The sequence below is a fragment of the Oncorhynchus gorbuscha genome, linkage group LG09 (genome assembly GCF_021184085.1).
Source record: "Oncorhynchus gorbuscha isolate QuinsamMale2020 ecotype Even-year linkage group LG09, OgorEven_v1.0, whole genome shotgun sequence".
NCBI lineage: Eukaryota > Metazoa > Chordata > Actinopteri > Salmoniformes > Salmonidae > Oncorhynchus > Oncorhynchus gorbuscha.
Window position 1 is genome coordinate 997397 of NC_060181.1, and position 15861 is coordinate 1013257.

At 45.7% G+C, this 15861-nt stretch overlaps 1 protein-coding gene across 1 annotated transcript in view; it reads left to right on the forward strand.

The window, feature by feature from the left end:
- The window catches only part of rnf19a (ring finger protein 19A, RBR E3 ubiquitin protein ligase), a 38788-nt gene that overhangs the window by 14906 nt on the left and 8021 nt on the right, over window positions 1-15861 (forward strand). The window contains exons 6-8 of the mRNA XM_046361238.1: window positions 3373-3487; window positions 3684-3845; window positions 11866-12079. Coding sequence (XP_046217194.1) covers window positions 3373-3487; window positions 3684-3845; window positions 11866-12079 — 491 coding nt within the window. The remainder of the gene's footprint in view (window positions 1-3372; window positions 3488-3683; window positions 3846-11865; window positions 12080-15861) is intronic.

Genomic DNA, 15861 nt, shown 5'->3' on the forward strand with positions numbered 1-15861 from the left:
TAATTTGAGTCAATTGGAGGTGTACCTGTGGATGTATTTCAAGGCCTAACTTCAAAGTCAGTGCCTCTTTGCTTGACTTCATGGGAAATCAAAAGAAATCAGCCAAGACCGTAGAAAAGAATTGTAGACCTCCACAAGTCTGGTTCATCCTTTGGAGCTATTTCCAAACGCCTGAAGATACCACATTCATCTGTACAAACAATAGTATGCAAGTATAAACACCATGGGACCACACAGCCGTCATACCGCTCAGGAAGGAGACATGTTCTGTCTCTTAGAGATGAGTGATTAACAACTGTTTTCTACTGTAAGGCAGTTGGCTGCCTAGTGATTAACTGTTTCCTACTGTAAGACAGTGGGCTGCCTAGTGATGAACTGTTTCCTACTGTAAGACAGTGGGCTGCCTAGTGATGAACTGTTTCCTACTGTAAGACAGTGGGCTGCCTAGTGATGAACTGTTTCCTACTGTAAGGCAGTGGGCTGCCTAGTGATTAACTGTTTCCTACTGTAAGACAGTGGGCTGCCTAGTGATTAACGGTTTCCTACTGTAAGGCAGTTGGCTGCCTAGTGATTAGCAACTGTTTCCTACTGTAAGGCAGTTGGCTGCCTAGTGATTAACAACTGTTTCCTACTGTAAGGCAGTTGGCTGCCTAGTGATTAACAACTGTTTCCTACTGTAAGGCAGTTGGCTGCCTAGTGATTAACTGTTTCCTACTGTAAGGCAGTGGGCTGCCTAGTGATGAACTGTTTCCTACTGTAAGGCAGTTGGGCTGCCTAGTGATTAACAACTGTTTCCTACTGTAAGGCAGTGGGCTGCCTAGTGATGAACTGTTTCCTACTGTAAGGCAGTGGTCTGCTGTTATGAGAATTATGTTCTCAAGGTTCATAACCCAATTCAATTATACTACTCGGTCTGTAACCTAGAATTGGCAAGATACTGGTCGAATGAAGCAGACGGAGGCCCAGCTAAATAGTAAAAAAAAGTTAATTCATGAGAGTGCTGATCTGTTGTACAAAACCATAAATTTTATACTGGCTTCTTACGCACATACTTTCACACGCAAACATTAGGTATCCTACGCACACACTGTCCTGCTACCTAGCCCACAAAGATTAGAGGAGTCCGTGCGAATCACTCCCGTCCTCCCTCAAGACAGGGAGACCCTGGGAAAGTACTCTGTGGCCCCCAGCCAAGGTCGGCACCGAATCTTGCTCAGACGGTCTGTTTTTAAGATACTACAATAGACATATTGTACAGATATATTGTTATACCCTAATTCTGACTAAACTACACTCACGGATGTATAATTCTACTTACTAAAACCACACACATCATTAGAATAATCTCATGATTCTAATCAATTTCATACAATCATATGGTTTCAGGGTGGAATATTCTAATCATTCATTTAAACATATAAATCCCATTGACAGCTGCCTAGTGATTGATAACATTGTAACTCCGATGTGAATAGTTGGCAACGATATTTTGTTTCCAAGCTCAACTGAAATGCACCAATTGTGCATGATACACATTAATTACGCTAATCTATCAATCCACTCCATCCTACCTAGTGGTTAGAGCGTTGGGCTAGTAACCGAAAGGTCGAAAGTTCAAATCCCCGAGCTGACAAGGTAAAAATCTGTGGTTCTGCCCCTGAACAAGGCAGTTAACCCACTGTTCCTAGGCCGTCATTGAAAATAAGAATTTGTTCTTAACTGACTTGCCTAGTTAATTAAAGGTAAAATAAAAACCTGACACATGTTGGTCTTATCCAGGGAGGCAGCACAACTGCTAGGATATGCCTGACCAACACAATTTGCCTCTAATTTACTTGCGTTTACGGTGGAACTTTGTCTGCTCAAAGTTGTCCCGGAAGTCAAAGCTGTCCAACTCCTTGGAGCAGCTTGATGCTCATCAGCCTCGCTACGTTGTCCTGAAGGACTGATCTGGAGGCAGTCTTTACTCTGTTTTGGTGAAGAATCCCCTCTCGGGGGGCACACTGCAAACGGATAATCAGCACAGTCTTACCCAGTAGGGGTACACTTAGCTGAAGTCCTTTTATGAGGACCTCACCTCTTCTGCATGAGTAAAAATAGAAGCACACACACCTGAGGATTTATCCTATGAAGAACATCATCCACTGCTATTTCTGACAGTTTGGCTGGCAACCAGTGTATTTATTGTCAAAAACCGCATTTACCAGCTAACGCAACCCTGCAACAAACATGCTGGCAACATATGATTACAAAAATAACGATCCACTGTCTAACTTTAGCTGAGCTCTAGTTGGAAGTAGGAGCTTAGTTGTTCATTAAGATCAGGGTCATCCTTAATGAGGCTTTTAGTTTGGTTTAGTTATCTGGGGGCTGCTGCAGTCTGTAATCCCCCTGTGTTAAAGTCTGACGTCCCTGTTACTGACACATCCTCTCTTTCCTCTCCCCCTTTACCCTCACCTCCTCCCCCCTCTCCTCCTTCCTCTTCATCCATCTCCTTCCTCTTCATCCATCTCCTTCCTCTTCATCCATCTCCTTCCTCTTCATCCATCTCCTTCCTCTTCATCCATCTCCTTCCTCTTCATCCATTTCCTTCCTCCTCTTCATCCATTTCCTTCCTCCTCTTCATCCATCTCCTTCCTCCTCTTCATCCATCTCCTCCTTCCTCTTCATCCATCTCCTCCTTCCTCTTCATCCATCTCCTTCCTCCTCTTCATCCATCTCCTTCCTCCTCTTCATCCATCTCCTTCCTCCTCTTCATCCATCTCCTTCCTCCTCTTCATCCATCTCCTTCCTCCTCTTCATCCATCTCCTTCCACCTCTTCATCCATCTCCTTCCACCTCTTCATCCATCTCCTTCCACCTCTTCATCCATCTCCTTCCACCTCTTCATCCATCTCCTTCCACCTCTTCATCCATCTCCTTCCACCTCTTCATCCATCTCCTTCCTCCTCTTCATCCATCTCCTTCCTCCTCTTCATCCATCTCCACCTCTTCATCCATCTCCTTCCTCCTCTTCATCCATCTCCTTCCTCCTCTTCATCCATCTCCTTCCTCCTCTTCATCCATCTCCTTCCTCCTCTTCATCCTCTTTCCTCCTCTTCATCCATCTCCTTCCTCCTCTTCATCCATCTCCTTCCTCCTCTTCATCCATCTCCTTCCTCCTCTTCATCCATCTCCTTCCACCTCTTCATCCATCTCCTTCCTCCTCTTCATCCCTCTCCTTCCACCTCTTCATCCCTCTCCTTCCACCTCTTCATCCATCTCCTTCCACCTCTTCATCCATCTCCTTCCACCTCTTCATCCATCTCCTTCCACCTCTTCATCCATCTCCTTCCACCTCTTCATTCATCTCCCTCCTCCCTCTCCTCTCAGATTCACAATCGCTATGAAGGAAAGGACATCTCCAAACATAAGAGGAACTTGGTGATAGCGGGTGGCGTGACCTTATCTGTCATTGTCTCCCCCGTGGTGGCAGCAGTTACTGTTGGTAAGTCCCCCTCCCTAGTGCTCTTATCATATCTAGAGGTTAGTTGAGTTAAAATGTTAACTGGTCTCTATACAAGACAAGCCATCTTCAATATCTTCTGTCACTCCCAGGGGAACGTTGTATGATATTCTTCTTTAGTATGTCATTCAGATCCACCATTTGCAGGAGCTTCTGTGCTTTCTGATTGTGTCTCCAGGTATCGGCGTGCCCATCATGCTGGCATACGTCTACGGGGTGGTGCCCATCTCTCTGTGTCGCAGCGGTGGGTGTGGCGTCTCTGCCGGTAACGGGAAAGGGGTCCGCATCGATTTTGATGACGAGAATGAGATGAACGTCGGAAGTGCAGCGGCTGCAACTGGTGAGTTATCATAATCACCACTCATCATAATCACCACTCATCACCACTCATCACCACTCATCATAATCACCACTCATCATAATCACCACTCATCATAATCACCACTCATCATAATCACCACTCACCACCACTCATCATAATCACCACTCACCACCACTCATCATAATCACCACTCACCACCACTCACCACTCATCATAATCACCACTCATCATAATCACCACTCATTATAATCACCACTCATCACCACTCATCATAATCACCACTCATCACCACTCATCATAATCACCACTCATCACCACTCATCATAATCACCACTCATCACCACTCATCATAATCACCACTCATCACCACTCATCATAATCACCACTCATCACCACTCATCATAATCACCACTCATCATAATCACCACTCATCATAATCACCACTCACCATAATCACCACTCATCATAATCACCACTCACCACCACTCATCATAATCACCACTCATCATAATCACCACTCATCATAATCACCACTCATCATAATCACCACTCATCATAATCACCACTCATCATAATCACCACTCATCATAATCACCACTCATCATAATCACCACTCATCATAATCACCACTCATCATAATCACCACTCATCATAATCACCACTCATCATAATCACCACTCATCATAATCACCACTCATCATAATCACCACTCATCACCACTCATCATAATCACCACTCATCATAATCACCACTCATCATAATCACCACTCATCATAATCACCACTCATCATAATCACCACTCATCATAATCACCACTCACCACCACTCATCATAATCACCACTCATCATAATCACCACTCACCACCACTCATCATAATCACCACTCATCATAATCACCACTCACCACCACTCATCATATCACCACTCACCACCACTCATCATAATCACCACTCACCATATCACCACTCACCATATCACCACTCACCATATCACCACTCATCATAATCACCACTCATCATAATCACCACTCACCACCACTCATCATAATCACCACTCACCACCACTCATCATAATCACCACTCACCATATCACCACTCACCATATCACCACTCATCATAATCACCACTCATCATAATCACCACTCATCATAATCACCACTCATCATAATCACCACTCATCATAATCACCACTCATCATAATCACCACTCATCATAATCACCACTCATCATAATCACCACTCATCATAATCACCACTCATCATAATCACCACTCATAACCACCACATCATAATCACCACTCATCACCCACTCATCATAATCACCACTCATCATAATCACCACTCATCATAATCACCACTCACCACCACTCATCATAATCACCACTCATCACCACTCATCATAATCACCACTCATCATAATCACCACTCATCATAATCACCACTCATCATAATCACCACTCATCATAATCACCACTCACCACCACTCATCATAATCACCACTCATCATAATCACCACTCATCATAATCACCACTCATCATAATCACCACTCATCATAATCACCACTCACCACCACTCATCATATCACCACTCACCACCACTCATCATAATCACCACTCACCACCACTCATCAATCACCACTCATCATAATCACCACTCATCATAATCACCACTCATCATATCACCACTCACCACCACTCATCATAACCACTCACTCACCACCACTCATCATAATCACCACTCATCATAATCACCACTCATCATATCACCACTCAATATCACCACTCATCATAATCACCACTCATCATAATCACCACTCACCACCACTCATCATAATCACCACTCACCACCACTCATCATAATCACCACTCACCATATCACCACTCATCATAATCACCACTCATCATAATCACCACTCATCATAATCACCACTCATCATAATCACCACTCATCATAATCACCACTCATCATAATCACCACTCACCATAATCACCACACATCATAATCACCACTCACCACCACACATCATAATCACCACTCACCACCACTCATCATATCACCACTCATCATAATCACCACTCATCATAATCACCACTCATCACCACTCATCATAATCACCACTCATCACCACTCATCATAATCACCACTCATCACCACTCATCATAATCACCACTCATCATAATCACCACTCACCACCACTCATCATATCACCACTCACCACCACACATCATAATCACCACACATCATAATCACCACACATCATAATCACCACACATCATAATCACCACTCATCATAATCACCACACATCATAATCACCACTCACCACCACACATCATAATCACCACTCACCACCACACATCATAATCACCACTCACCACCACTCACCATAATCACCACTCATCATAATCACCACTCACCACCACACATCATAATCACCACTCATCATAATCACTACACATCATAATCACCACTCATCATAATCACCACACATCATAATCACCACTCACCACCACACATCATAATCACCACTCACCACCACTCATCATAATCACCACTCATCATAATCACCACTCACCACTCATCATAATCACCACTCATCATAATCACCACACATCATAATCACCACTCATCATAATCACCACACATCATAATCACCACTCACCACCACTCATCATAATCACCACTCACCACCACTCATCATAATCACCACTCATCACCACTCATAATCACCACTCATCATAATCACCACTCATCACCACTCACCACCACTCATCATAATCACCACATCATAATCACCACTCACCACCACTCATCATAATCACCACTCACCACCACACATCATAATCACCACTCACCACCACACATCATAATCACCACTCACCACCACACATCATAATCACCACTCACCACCACTCATCATAATCACCACTCATCATAATCACCACTCACCACTCATCATAATCACCACACATCATAATCACCACTCATCATAATCACCACATCATAATCACCACTCACCACCACTCATCATAATCACCACTCACCACCACTCATCATAATCACCACTCATCATAATCACCACATCATAATCACCACTCATCATAATCACCACTCATCATAATCACCACTCATCATAATCACCACTCACCACCACTCATCATAATCACCACTCACCACCACTCATCATAATCACCACTCATCACCACTCATCAAATCACCACTCACCATAATCACCACTCATCACCACTCATCACCACTCATCATAATCACCACATCATAATCACCACTCACCACCACTCATCATAATCACCACTCACCACCACACATCATAATCACCACTCACCACCACACCACACATCATAATCACCACTCACCACCACTCATCATAATCACCACTCATCATAATCACCACTCACCACTCATCATAATCACCACACATCATAATCACCACTCATCATAATCACCACATCATAATCACCACTCACCACCACTCATCATAATCACCACTCATCATAATCACCACTCATCATAATCACCACTCACCATAATCACCACTCACCATAATCACCACTCATCATAACCACCACTCATCATAATCACCACTCATCATAATCACCACTCATCATAATCACCACTCATCATAATCACCACTCACCATATCACCACTCACCATATCACCACTCATCATAATCACCACTCATCATAATCACCACTCATCATAATCACCACTCACCACCACTTATCATAATCACCACTCACCATATCACCACTCATCATAATCACCACACATCATAATCACCACACATCATAATCACCACTCACCACCACTCATCATAATCACTACTCACCACCACTCATCATAATCACCACTCACCACTCATCATAATCACCACACATCATAATCACCACTCATCATAATCACCACACATCATAATCACCACTCATCATAATCACCACACATCATAATCACCACTCACCACCACACATCATAATCACCACTCACCACCACACATCATAATCACCACTCACCACCACTCATCATAATCACCACTCATCATAATCACCACTCATCATAATCACCACTCATCATAATCACCACTCATCATAATCACCACACATCATAATCACCACACATCATAATCACCACTCATCATAATCACCACACATCATAATCACCACTCACCACCACTCATCATAATCACCACTCATCACCACTCATAATCACCACTCATCATAATCACCACTCACCACCACTCATCATAATCACCACTCACCACCACTCATCATAATCACCACTCATCATAATCACCACTCATCATAATCACCACTCATCATAATCACCACACATCATAATCACCACACATCATAATCACCACTCATCATAATCACCACACATCATAATCACCACTCACCACCACTCATCATAATCACCACTCATCACCACTCATAATCACCACTCATCATAATCACCACTCACCACCACTCATCATAATCACCACTCATCATAATCACCACTCACCACCACTCATCATAATCACCACTCATCATAATCACCACTCATCATAATCACCACTCATCATAATCACCACTCATCATAATCACCACTCACCACCACTCATAATCACCACTCACACCACTCATCATAATCACCACTCATCATAATCACCACTCACCTCCACCACCACCTCCATCATCAATCACCACCACATCATAATCACCACTCATCACCACCACCACTCACCTCCATCATCACCACTCATCACCACTCATCACCACCACTCACCTCCATCATCACCACTCACTCACCACCACTCATCATAATCACCACTCACCACCACTCACCACCACCACTCACCACTCATCACCACCATCACCACCACTCACCACCACCACTCACCATCACCACTCACCTCCACCACCACACCACCACCACCACTCATCATAATCACCACTCATCACCACCACCACCTCCTCACCACTCACCTCATCATCACCACTCACCTCCACCATCACCACTCACCACCACCACTCATCCATCATCACCACTCACCACCACCACCACCACTCACCACTCATCACCATCACCACTCACCACCACCACTCACCACCAATCACCACCACTCACCACCACCACTCACCACTCCATCCATAATCCACTCACCACCACCACTCACCATCATCACCACTCATCACCACCACCATCATACCACCACCACTCATCCACCACCTCATCATAATCACCTCCACCATCACCACTCATCACCATCCACCACTCACCTCCATCATCACCACTCATCACCACCACCACTACCATCACCACTCACCTCCACCACCCACTCATCATAATCACCACTCATCATAATCACCACTCATCATAATCACCACTCATCACTCACCTCACCATCACCACTCATCCACCACTCACCTCCATCATCACCACTCATCACCACCACCACTCACCACCACCACTCATCATAATCACCACTCACCACCACCACTCACCTCCATCATCACCACTCATCATAATCACCACTCATCATAATCACCACTCATCATAATCACCACTCATCATAATCACCACTCATCATAATCACCACTCATCATAATCACCACTCATCATAATCACCACTCATCATAATCACCACTCATCATAATCACCACTCACCACCACTCATCATAATCACCACTCACCACCACTCACCATAATCACCACTCATCATAATCACCACTCATCATAATCACCACTCATCATAATCACCACTCATCATAATCACCACTCATCACCATCACCATAATCACCACTCATCATAATCACCACTCATCATAATCACCACTCATCATAATCACCACTCACCACCACTCATCATAATCACCACTCATCATAATCACCACTCATCATAATCACCACTCATCATAATCACCACTCATCATAATCACCACTCATCATAATCACCACTCATCATAATCACCACTCACCATAATCACCACTCACCATAATCACCACTCATCATAACCACCACTCACCATAATCACCACTCATCATAATCACCACTCACCATAATCACCACTCATCATAATCACCACTCATCATAATCACCACTCACCATATCACCACTCACCATATCACCACTCATCATAATCACCACTCACCACCACTCATCATAATCACCACTCACCATATCACCACTCACCATATCACCACTCATCATAATCACCACACATCATAATCACCACACATCATAATCACCACTCACCACCACTCATCATAATCACCACTCACCACCACTCATCATAATCACCACTCACCACCACTCATCATAATCACCACCACCACATCATAATCACCACTCATCATAATCACCACACATCATAATCACCACTCATCATAATCACCACACATCATAATCACCACTCACCACCACACATCATAATCACCACTCACCACCACACATCATAATCACCACTCACCACCACTCATCATAATCACCACTCATCATAATCACCACTCATCATAATCACCACTCACCACTCATCATAATCACCACACATCATAATCACCACACATCATAATCACCACTCATCATAATCACCACACATCATAATCACCACTCACCACCACTCATCATAATCACCACTCATCACCACTCATAATCACCACTCATCACCACTCATAATCACCACTCATCATAATCACCACTCACCACCACTCATCATAATCACCACTCATCATAATCACCACTCACCACCACTCATCATAATCACCACTCATCATAATCACCACTCATCATAATCACCACTCATCATAATCACCACTCACCACCACTCATCATAATCACCACTCATCATAATCACCACTCATCATAATCACCACTCATCATAATCACCACTCATCATAATCACCACTCACCTCCACCACTCACCTCCATCACCACTCACCACCACCACTCACCTCCTCCACCACCACTCACCTCCATCATCACCACTCATCACCACCACCACTCACCTCCATCATCACCACTCACCACCACCACTCACCACCACCACTCACCTCCATCATCACCACTCATCACCACCACCACTCACCACCACCACTCACCTCCACCACCACCACTCACCACCACCACTCACCTCCACCACCACCACCACTCACCACCACCACCACCACCACCACCACCACCTCCACCACCACCACTCACCACCACCACTCACCATCATCACCACCATCACCACCACCACTCACCTCCACCACTCACCTCCATCATCACCACTCACCACCACCACCACCACTCACCTCCATCATCACCACTCACCACCACCACCACCACCACCTCCATCATCCATCATCACCACCACCACCACCACCACCACCACTCACCTCCATCATCACCACTCCATCACCACCACCACCACCACCATCACCACCACCACCACACCTCCACCACCACCACTCACCACCACCACTCACCTCCATCATCACCACTCATCACCACCACCACTCACCACCACCACTCACCTCCACCACTCACCTCCATCATCACCACTCACCTCCACCATCACCACTCACCACCACCACTCACCTCCATCATCACCACTCATCACCACCACCACTCACCATCACCACTCACCTCCACCACTCACCTCCATCATCACCACTCATCACCACCACCACTCACCACCACCACTCACCTCCACCATCACCACTCACCACCACCACTCACCTCCATCATCACCACTCATCACCACCACCACTCACCACCACCACTCACCTCCATCATCACCACTCATCACCACCACCACTCACCACCACCACTCACCTCCATCATCACCACTCATCACCACCACCACTCACCACCACCACTCAAAAAAAAATCGATCTTTGGGCCCTTCAGTAGACAAAAAGATAATGATAATTCCATGTCAGAGGAATATGTTACTGAGAACAAACATCCTTCTGAACATTATCCACAATGTTGTGTCCCACTGAACATGGCCCTGTGTAATGTGGCATCTGAAGTGACATGTATTATATTATTCTCCTCAGATGCCACATCGGTGGCAGAGACCAGACACAACCCCAGCATCGGAGAGGGCAGTGTGGGGGGCATGACAGGCAGTCTGAGTGCCAGCGGGAGCCAAATGGACCGGATGGGTGCCATGAGGGACAACCTGAGTGAGAATGCCTCCACCATGGCCCTGGCTGGGGCCAGCATCACAGGATCTCTGTCTGGCAGCGCCATGGTCAACTGTTATAACAGGTAGGGTACTAGAGTGGAGAAGCCAGAATCCCTTTAACTTACTGTTCAGAATAATTCAGGCTTCTTTAGAAGTCGGTCTTTGATTTAATAGATTTTCATCAAGGATCTCTCTGTACTTTCTTCCGTTCGTCTTTCCCTCAATCCAGACTAGTCTCCCAGTCCCTGCCGCTTAAAAACATCCCCACAGCATGATGCTGCCACCACAATGATGGTGCCAGTTTTCCTCCAAACGTGATGCTTGGCTTTCAGGCCAAAGAGTTCAATCTTGGTTTCATCAGACCAGAGGATCTTTAGCTGCCTTTTGGTGTAGTCCAAGCGGGCCGCCATGCCTTTTACTGAGGAGTGGCGTGCGTCTGGCCACTCTACCATAAAGGCCTGATTGGTGGAATGCTGCAGAGATGGGAGAACCTTCTAGAAGGACAACCATCTCCACAGAGAAAATCTTGAGCTCCGTCAGTGACCATTGGGTTCTTGGTCACCTCCCTGACCAAGGCCCTTCTCCCCCGATTGATCAGTTTGGCCAGGCGGCCAGCTCTTGGATCTGGGTGAAGGAGAAATGGGGAGGGCTTTGGCAAGTTGCTGTGGGGGGTGCAGGGCTGTTGACCTGGGCAGGGGTAGCCAGGTGGAAAGCATGGCCAGCTGTAGAAAAATTGTTTGATCGTAGATTTATTGATGGTGACCATGTTTCTTAGCCTCAGTGCAGTGGGTACTGGATGTCCTCTTATTCTCCATGGACTTTAATTTGTCCCAGAACTTTTTGGAGTTTGTGCTACAGGATACAAATTTCTGTTTGAAAAAGCTTGCCTTTGCTTTCCTAACGTCCCTGAAAAGCTGCATATCGCGGGGGCTATTCGATGCTAATGCAGTACGCCACAGGATGTTTTTGTGCTGGTCAAGGGCGGTCAGGTCTGGAGTGAACCATGGGCTATATCTGTTCCTAGTTCTAAATCTTTTGAATGAGGCATGCTTATTTAAGATGGTGAGGAAGGCACTTTTAAAGAATAACCAGGCATCCTCTACTGATGGGATGAGATCAATATCCTTCCAGGATACCCGGGCCAGGTCGATTAGAAAGGCCTGCTCGCTGAAGTGTTTCAAGGAGTGTTTGACAGTGATGAGGGGTGGTCGCTTGACCGTGTACCCATTACGGATGCAGGCAATGAGGCAGTGATCGGTGAGATCCTGGTTGAAGACAGCAGAGGTGTATTTAGAGGGCAGGTTGGTCAGGATGATATCGATGAGGGAGTCCGTGTTTACGGATTTAGGGTTGTACCTGGTCGGTTCCATGATAATTTGCATGAGATTGAGGGCATCTAGCTTAGATTGTAGGACAGCCAGGGTGTTAAGCATATCCCAGTTTAGGTCACCTAACAGTACAAACTCTGAAGATAAATGGGGGGCAATTAATTCACAAATGGTGTCCAGGGCACTGCTGGGTCAAAAACAAGACTTATTTCTGAAAAGGTGGATTTTTTAAAAAGTAGAAGCTCTAACTGTTTGGGCACAGACTTCTACACCTGCATTGCTTGCTGTTTGGGGTTTTAGGCTGGGTTTCTGTACAGCACTTTGAGATATCAGCTGATGTACGAAGGACTATATAAATAAAATTTGATTGATTGATTGATAGTATGACAGAACTCTGCAACTCCTCCCCCTTTTTTCAGTTCTATCTTGACGGAAAATGTTTGTAGTTAGGGATGGAAATCTCATCATTTTTGGTGGTCTTCCTAAGCCAGGATTCAGACACGGCAAGGACATCAGGGTTGGCGGAGTAAAGCAGTGAATAAAACAAACTTAGGGAGGAGGCTTCTGATGTTAACATGCATGGAACCAAGGCTTTTACGGTTACAGAAGTCAACAAATGAGAGCGCCTGGGGAATGGGTGTAGTACTGGGGGCTACAGGTCCCTGGGTTAACCTCCACATCACCAGAGGAGGAGTAGGATAAGGGTACGGCTAAAGGCTATCAAAACTGGTCGTCTAGTATGTTCGGAACAGAGTAAAAGGAGCAGATTTCTGGGTGTGGTAGAATATATTCAAGGCTTAATTTACAGACAAGGGTATGGTAAGATGTGAGTACAGTGGAGGTAAACCTAGGCGTTGAGTGACGATGAGAGGTTTCGTCTCTGGAGGGGACAAGTTTATCCAGGTGAGGTCCGCATCTGTGTTGGGTGGGATGAAAGAGCTATTTAAGGCATTTTGAGCAGGACTGAGGGCTCTACAGTGAAATAAAACTGTAAACAAGCCAAGACAGCAGTAGACAAGGCATGTTGACATTAGAGGCAAAAAGACATCACAGGTGTTGATCAGGAGAGCTAAGACAGCAACGGGTAAATGGCGATGAATGGGCAGAGGGGATCAGTGAGGTACATACAGGACCTGAGTTTGAGGCTGGGGCCAACAGGTAAATGGTGATGAATGGGCAGAGAGGGTCAGTTAGGTACATACAGGACCTGAGTTCGAGGCTGGGACCAACAGGTAAATAAAATGAGGTACCGTGTTATTGAAACAGTCCAGGGGGCATCAGCTGTGTATCAGAGTGATCATAGGGTGAAAAGAGTAGCAATAGGTGAGTCAGGGTGCCGTTCGGTAGTCATTACTGCGCTAGGTGAGTCAGGGTGCCGTTCGGTAGTCATTACTGCGCTAGGTGAGTCAGGGTGCCGTTCGGTAGTCACTACTGCGCTAGGTGAGTCAGGGTGCCGTTTGGTAGTCACTACTACGCTAGGTGAGTCAGGGTGCCGTTCGGTAGTCACTACTACGCTAGGTGAGTCAGGGTGCCGTTCGGTAGTCACTACTACGCTAGGTGAGTCAGGGTGCCGTTCGGTAGTCACTACTACGCTAGGTGAGTCAGGGTGCCGTTCGGTAGTCACTACTACGCTAGGTGAGTCAGGGTGCCGTTGAGTCGGGTGCCGTTCGGTAGTCACTACTACGCTAGGTGAGTCAGGGTGCCGTTCGGTAGTCACTACTACGCTAGGTGAGTCAGGGTGCCGTTCGGTAGTCATTACTACGCTAGGTGAGTCAGGGTGCCGTTCGGTAGTCATTACTACGCTAGGCAAGCAGGGGACACAGCGTTCAGAAAAGCTAGCAGGCTGGGGCTAGCAGATGGTTCTTCAGCAACATCTTAACAGAATAGCCTGTTGAGACCACATCGGGCGATCATGTCGGCAGTCCAGTCGTGATGGATCGGCAGGGTTCCGTGCCGACAATAAAGGGTCCAGGCCAATTGGCAAAGGAGGTATTGTAGCCCTAGAATTAGTTGGTATATGGGCCAGGCTCGAGGCTCGCTCAAGGCTAACTGGTGCTTGCTTCGGGACAGAAGCGTTAGCGAACAGTAGCCACTCGTTTGCAGCTAGCTAGCTGCAATGATCCGGTGTAATGATCCAGAGCGGCAGGATTTTATTTAAAAAAAAAATTCACCTTTATTTAACCAGGTAGGCAAGTTGAACAAGTTCTCATTTACAATTGCGACCTGGCCAAGATAAAGCAAAGCAGTTCGACACATACAACGACACAGAGTTACACATGGAGTAAAACAAACATACAGTCAATAATACAGTATAAACAAGTCTATATACGATGTGAGCAAATGAGGTGAGATAAGGGAGTTAAAGACAAAAAAGGCCATGGTGGCAAAGTAAATACAATATAGCAAGTAAAACACTGGAATGGTAGATTTGCAATGGAAGAATGTGCAAAGTAGAAATAAAAATAATGGGGTGCAAAGGAGCAAAATAAATAAATTAATTAAATACAGTAGGGAAAGGGGTAGTTGTTTGGGCTAAA